The 7,305-nt window shown below is 36.2% G+C and overlaps 1 protein-coding gene across 13 annotated transcripts in view; it reads right to left on the bottom strand.

Annotated features, from left to right (window-relative positions):
- Positions 1 to 1,553: 1,553 nt before the first annotated feature.
- The window catches only part of LOC121737990 (probable nuclear hormone receptor HR3), a 93,629-nt gene continuing 87,877 nt past the window's right edge, over positions 1,554 to 7,305 (bottom strand). For 5 of the 13 annotated variants that reach the window (XM_042129813.1, XM_042129804.1, XM_042129781.1 and 2 more), the window contains 6 exons: positions 5,944 to 6,058; positions 5,459 to 5,613; positions 4,888 to 4,996; positions 4,450 to 4,568; positions 3,550 to 3,721; positions 1,554 to 3,210 (listed from right to left, as the gene is read on the bottom strand). In XM_042129813.1, the coding sequence (XP_041985747.1) occupies positions 3,084 to 3,210; positions 3,550 to 3,721; positions 4,450 to 4,568; positions 4,888 to 4,996; positions 5,459 to 5,613; positions 5,944 to 6,058 (797 nt within the window). In that variant the 3' untranslated portion in view covers positions 1,554 to 3,083. The remainder of the gene's footprint in view (positions 3,211 to 3,549; positions 3,722 to 4,449; positions 4,569 to 4,887; positions 4,997 to 5,458; positions 5,614 to 5,943; positions 6,059 to 7,305) is intronic. The other 8 variants (XM_042129797.1, XM_042129822.1, XM_042129846.1 and 5 more) reach the window with 6 other exon arrangements.

Genomic DNA, 7,305 nt, shown 5'->3' with positions numbered 1-7,305 from the left:
AATAATCATCTCATACGAAACGATAGGTACAAAATTTTCTCTATAATTATTGAGAGTCCCCCGCGGGTTTTGTATAAAATAGAAGCTCTTTTCTTAAGAAACGAAATTCGAATCCCGTCCGACCCTCGTCCGACTCTACGTGTCCAATTCTATAAAGTGAAAATTTTGCAAAACATAGTACAAAAATTTAGAAATACTAAACTACCCAGCGATCGAGACATCTTAATCTAGAACTATCACCGAACCATTCGACTCGCCCTTCGTACATACTACGCAGTGATAGAGTGGACACTTTCAGGCAATTAGATTTACGATTTAAAATAAATTCGACACGCCGCTTCGCATCTGAATCTGAATTGTAGAAATGTAGATACAATACTTATCGTTCTGATCGATACAAACCAACATCTACAATAAACTACGAGATTATTTTTTGTAATTTGTCTCATTTATCCTGATTACATTAAAGTCACTCGAACAAAACTTTTAAAAACTAGTTTTTTACCTAAAATACTATAAAACATTGATCCACAAACCTATTTAAACTTTTCACCTTAAACAGTGTAAAATAAAGAACCGACCTTAATAGACTGCAATAATATGTTACATAATATCAAATATGTTTTAAATTAAGGTCAAGAATAGTAATATGTTACCATTAGTGTATTTTGTTATTTTTAAATTTTTTATCAAGGTTACATTTTAATTAATGTAACACACTGTAGAAGAATTTTAGTATTTCCTCAAGTTAGAGGTTGTATTAACTATTATTGTTTCCTTTTTTGTACAATTTTTAGCGAACAAACCTTACAACATGCATAATAATGAGAAAAATGTTTTACTTAGAAATTAAAATAGACAATAAGTACAGATCCAGATGACTACGGCTTTATATTAAGACGGTCGTTTAGGCAAAAGCGGTATAATTTTTACCAAAGTCTCAGTCTTAGTGCTCCAACGTCGTGCACACTAAACGGAAATCGTTCATTTTCGTCGCTGATATGCAAATGACATTGTAAAGCCGAGCTCGGCGACACACTTTTTTACTCGACTTTCGCAAAATGATAACCCTAAACTACTCGTACGTGTGCATCTAAATTTCGTGTCCGAAATTCCGCGCCAACCTCAGTGTAGCTAAAAAAGGTTACGACTATAAATATAAAAAGAACTAAATCGTTAGATATGACTAATACTGAGAAGAATTGCTTAAAATAGATCGTAAAGTTTCGGCCGAAACTCCCTCGGCCGAAGTGTACTTTAGGTGTGACACTAAGTATATAATATTATGTACTTTACAACACGAAAACGAATAAATAAAGACACGTATTCGATAAATATTACATTAATAACAGTAGATATTTCAAAATAACGTTTTGAACCACCCGTATATTTTTTCTATATATTCTCACTATTTATGCATGATTAATGCTAATTATCATTATTCTGTCGAACGAATATGTGTAATTTGTATCGTAATATAAATAAATATAATAGACTACGCGGAAAATTAAAAATAAAATAAAACAAAACAAAAATAGACAATAACAGATTGCTTTATTTAACAAAAAATATATAATATATAGAAAGTCGAAAACAATATTTTTCACATGACCCTAACGTCGACGCATCGTGGAAAAATTGTTTTTCATTTATAATTTTTATAGAATGTAAAATTAAAAATAACCCATCGAACCTTATTTAATATAAAATACATACGATTAATAGCTATTTACATTATACGAGTTAATTTAAGATTTAACATTAATATAATCCAGTCTATAGTAAAGGCTATTCGACAAAACTTACCGTACTGTTAGAAAAATTTAACTCTAAAACGAAACTAAGCAGGCAATTTAGCGTACGTACAGAGCTTACGTATACAAATGTAAAAAAAAAATATTATGCATTATCTGTGCTTCGTTATGCGAACCGCCGCCCGAGGGCGCGAAGGGCGGCGCGGGGGCGGCCGGGGCGGCAAGGGCGGGGGCCCGGGGCGCCGCCCGCCGAGTGCGTGAGATCAGAGGATAAATTGCCTGCTAATTTTGACTGAAAATCTTAGGGATCAACTCTTATTATTATGCGAACCCTCCGATACATACGCAACGCGATAGACAATCCGTTCGGAAATAAATATAAATACATAAATAGATCGAACATAATAATAGGACTTGATCGCGGAGGTGTTCACTTTGTTCACGCAGATTTGTATTCGCAACTTATCGATATTTAAAATTACATTAATATTACTCAGAATACATCCGAATTTCATTAGAAAAAGCTAACGAAACAAATACAAAGAGGGCAGTATCTCATGTTCCTATATTACAACGTAATCGACTACTAGAAAAAAAAACATCAATATTATTAATCATTTGAAATAAATAACAAATTACAATTCTCTTTTAAAAAAAGGTTAAAGATAATTATAAAAAAGGCCTATCATAAACAACGGAGCGCAAACGCGATAATCTACCTTTATAACTTCTTTATTTCTTAATAAAAACTCTATTTCTATTATTATATATTTATATAATAATTATTATTTCTTCATCAATGTTAGATACAATTTAAGATAAATATATTACATCTAAACGGCGCGAGCGCCGCTCACATGTCAGTCCGACCGCCGCCGACGTCGCCAAAGACGCCCGGGCCGCCGACAACCGCCCGGTTCGGCCGACAACCGTCCCAGTCCGGCCGACAACCTTACTGATCCGGCCAACAACCGAACCAACCCGGCCGACAACCGTACCGAACCGGTCGATAACCGTACCGATCCGGCATACATAACCGTCTCGATCCGGCCGACAACCATCCCGGTCCGGCCAACCGTATCAGTCCGGCTGACAACCATCCCAGTACGGCCGACAACCGTCTCTGTCTGGCCGATAACCGTCCCGATCCGGCCGACAACCGTAACGTTCGTACGGTTCCCAACGTTGTCGGAGCGGCCCAGTCGCAAATAAACATTAAAAAATATTGTAGGTACGTACCTATACGTAAATATCGTTATAACAGTCTCAAAGTACATACATACAATTATAAATAGGTTAACAAGTGGGCGTCAGCAGGGCTCGGGGCCGTTAGCCGTGGGTGTAGTCGAGCACGTTGTCGAGGGAGAACAGCTCCTTGTATAGCGCCGGGAACTGGTGGTGAGGGTGCGCGGTCTTGAAGCGGCACAGCGCCTCCAGGTGCATCAGCGACAGCTCCCTGAAATTGACATGGGATTCATAGTCATAAAATAGTCCTGAAATGGTAGATCGTCATGGCATTAATGCTTCGATGTTCTTCGAAGACTCTTAGGACTTCAGATCACTTCAAATACCCGTAAAAGAGTTCTAGATCTTATAAGGATTTTGCCCATCACAAAAAAAGTTTACTTAATCGCTACTGCCTAAATTATCATCACATAAATCCAACTGTCAAAATGATTACTACTTAAAACTCCGTTTAGATTTGCACACTGATTCACGATCAATTTTGTCGCAGAATCGTCACAAGTTCAAAATATTCTGACACTTAAGTAAATGAATAAGACTTTATAGTTACCTGAAGTTGGGTATCTTGGCGAGCAGCGTGTCGAGCACTGTCACATCACCCTTCAGCGGCGCGTGGTTGGTCTCGACCTCGTGGCGCATGGCCGCCATGGACATGTTGAAGAGGCACTGGATCTCCGGGTTCCCGCGCACGCCGTGCCGCTCTGCGCAACGAGACACAACGTCTGGTTTAGTTGGCGGCTGCCCAATTCGGAGACACTTTCGATCATTCCACATCGACACCGACAAAACGACACCACCGGTGGTGTCATATAGAATCTCTAGTCTTTATGACACCACCGACTATTAGTGATGTTACAAAGTTGCTTAGTTGTTGATATGAAAACTCCTATTAAGTTCAAGCAGTAAAGTTTATACTTATCTGTCACTCAAATGGTCATCCTGACATCACTAGGGTGGTGTCATATAGACTAGAGACTCCATATTATGACACCGCCGGTAGTGTCGTTTTGGTGGTGTCAAGTGGAAGGAACGGACACTTTGATCTCCGCATTTAAACAATTAACAAGCTGAATTTGATATCCCCATCCCAAGGGTTGAGGGAAAGCGACTCTACTACAGCCTTTTATACGTATACGGTTTTTTTACAACAGACCACATGTCCCGAGGGTTGAAATTTGGGAAAGTGCCTCTACTACAGCCTTTTATACGTATACAGTTTCCACAACACACCACATGGGAACTAAATGTTCCCCTGTGTATCATGTAGGACAGCTCCAAAAGTATTTCACTTTTAAATATTTTGGAAGTAGCATAAAGGTAAGTATGAATCATAATGTAGGACAGCTACAAATGTAGGACAGCTCCAGACTTTTAATTAATAATAATAATTTTAATGGTAATAACAGGTAAGTATTTAGTCTTTAGGCAATATTTAAATGTAAGAACCTACCTGGCCACAGCAGCACGAGGCTCTGGTACAGTGCGAGCTCAGTCTCCGTCAGCTTCAGTCGGGCGATGTTCTTCGCCGCGTCGAATATACCCACCACCAGCGACATGTCGCGAGGGTCACTGGAAGATGAACATAATAATGTTAATAGAGAAGAAGCAGTTAATATTGTTAAATTGTAGGATTAAGACGCGATCATAAATACAAATTTTAAGGAATATGTTATTATAAAGAGATGCTTTGGACCTTCTAATTTTGACACTAGAAGATCCTGGTGTCATTTGAGTGTAGGATTCTACTTCTATGGCAAAAAGATAATGAGAGTAATTTTTTTCCATTTTGATTGTTCAATATAAGCTTAATTTAACAAAAATAAATGTGATGAAAAACTCAAAGATAGAAATAAACATAAAGATAAAGAAAGTAATGATGTAAACTCACCGTGTGTTGACACAATCCCGGATGGGCAGGACCACGTCACCGTACAGCACCTGCTCGCGGTTGATGTCGATCAGTCGGGACAGGCGGATGATCGCCAACTCGAACGAACCTGAAAACGCATCACGTGAAATTCCCATATTATAAAAATAATTGAAAGATGCCATGGTGAAAAGTCCAACAGATACAACACAATGCGACTTATTTAAAAGTCTGGGGAGGGATAATGTTGTCAGTTTTTCAAGAATGTACACTGGCTTTAATACTTTAAAGTCATTAATTAATATAATAAAGGATGTAAATAAAACAGAGGAATTCAATTTGAGATTAATTGTTAATTAGTTTAAACATATCAAAGGGTTTTCGTGGTTGGATACCGCTGTCGATCCTGGCGACACAGGAGATACAGCGGTGGCTAATAAAAAATGGAGCTAATAAAAAATTTAACACAGCTTGAGGTTTTTCCTTATTTTTCCTAACAACAGTTTAAACAAATAAGCTAGCCGCAGGTGACTTTGATAATGATGTTAATGATAATAATAATAATGAATGTAATTGGTATGATAATACTCACCTGACTTCAGTAGCAGTATCTGGTCGTCTTGGCTTAGCTTCATGAAGCCGGGAATGAGTTTGGCGAACTCAATGATGTTCTGTATCATCGAGGTGAGCTTGGCGGCGCAGTCGAGCCACATCTCCTCGTAGGTCATGGAGTTGTAGAATAGTAGTCTGGAAAAGATTATTGCTTTAATGTAATACTATAAGATAATACGGACTTGGCATGCTTAAGGAAAAAGGTTAGTCCTAATCGCTACTTTGGTATCAGTTTGTTTTTCTCGCAAATATACGTTGTACGATATCTGAATTATGGAGTCTTTAGCTCTAGGTCTCGGCAATTGAAGCTTGAAAGTTACCTTCTACTTAAAAATGTATTCAATGCGTTATCGTTAACAATTCTATATTTAAGTAGGTAATCGTTTCTTTTTTTCATTCATCAACTATTTAATTTCCAGGTTTGCTGTAAAGTGTATAATCTTCTTTAAATGTTTTGTTACTCACTTGGGCACATCTGGTGGCTTCCGAAACATCTCGTGTATGAACTCCAGCTTGGGGTTTGTGTTGGAGTGCGCCTCTGCCAGACTCTTCACCAGAACCTTGCTGATGTCTCCCTCCGCTGCGGAGAAATTTGCTGTTATTATAGCAGATATAAAATACTTACATGAATCCTTGAGGCACTCCAACCGTCTAAGAGTATTACTTAGCTTCATTCTTTGATACATAAAAACAGGTGTAGTAATTTGATACAAATTAAAAATTCTACAAATGTAAAAAATGTGTTGAAGTACCACCGAGGAAATTGATTCCTAGGCAGTTGACGCACCTACGTCGTGTGGTCGACTTATGTCAATTCAATGTTAGCTGTGATCGGTCGGATGAGTTTGAGTTAATTGCGACTAAATTACTAAAGTCCGCCATTTTCCAAGGAATCAACTTCTGATAGGACAAAATCTGATGAGAAAATCTTGAAATTATCTGTAGTGCAGCATTATGTACTTAATATTCATGGTTATTAATTATTTTTAATCTTTTATAAGGTTACTTTTTCTACTCAGATTTTAAAATAACAAAAACATTACAATTATGCCTTATAAGAACTACAAAATATTACAAAATAATGAATTGATCTCGAGTCTGAAAAAATGATAAAGTAAACAAAATGTAAAACTAGAGAACATGTCTATGAAATTAAAGTAACACAATTATTATAAAATGATAAACAATTTTAAAAGAAAATAATAATTACATAAGATCTCTTTAGTTCAACAAAAATTACACTTCAATGCTTATCATAATAAGCATTGAAGTGTAATTTTTGTTTCTAATATTCTACAATAAATTAACAGTTAATAAAAAATTTATGAAATTTTAACCAACAAAACTTAACCAATACCTGACTACAATTATTAGCTGATAATAATACAACGAAGTTATTATTAATAATTAAAACACAATACAAACTCAACTACTTACTCCAATTATGGCAAAACATTTTACCTAAAACATTATTAAGCAACTTGTAAGTTCTAGAAGCTAAAGTCCTGCTATTTTTATTTTCTGACATCTAGGAAGAGTTTCTATGTTTTGATACAACCAAATACTAAAAGGCAGCATGACATGAAATAACAAAAGTGTGTTTTTAACATAAAAGTTTGGTGCTTAATAAAACATAATGACTAATACAATTTACTTTTAAAACATAAATAATTTCTAACCAAACTTAAAATAATGCAAACTTAACTAGGCATACAAAACTAAATAAAATCTACAATACTAAATAATACAATATAATCTAGCATAATAAAGATAGCAAGCCTACTGAAGCCTAGTAATCAACAGTAAGCTGATGTCGTAGCCAAACTG

Source organism: Aricia agestis, chromosome 2, assembly GCF_905147365.1.
Source record: "Aricia agestis chromosome 2, ilAriAges1.1, whole genome shotgun sequence".
Classification (NCBI taxonomy): domain Eukaryota; kingdom Metazoa; phylum Arthropoda; class Insecta; order Lepidoptera; family Lycaenidae; genus Aricia; species Aricia agestis.
The sequence above is the reverse complement of the archived record's forward strand: the minus strand, read 5'-3'. Positions and strand labels throughout refer to the sequence as shown.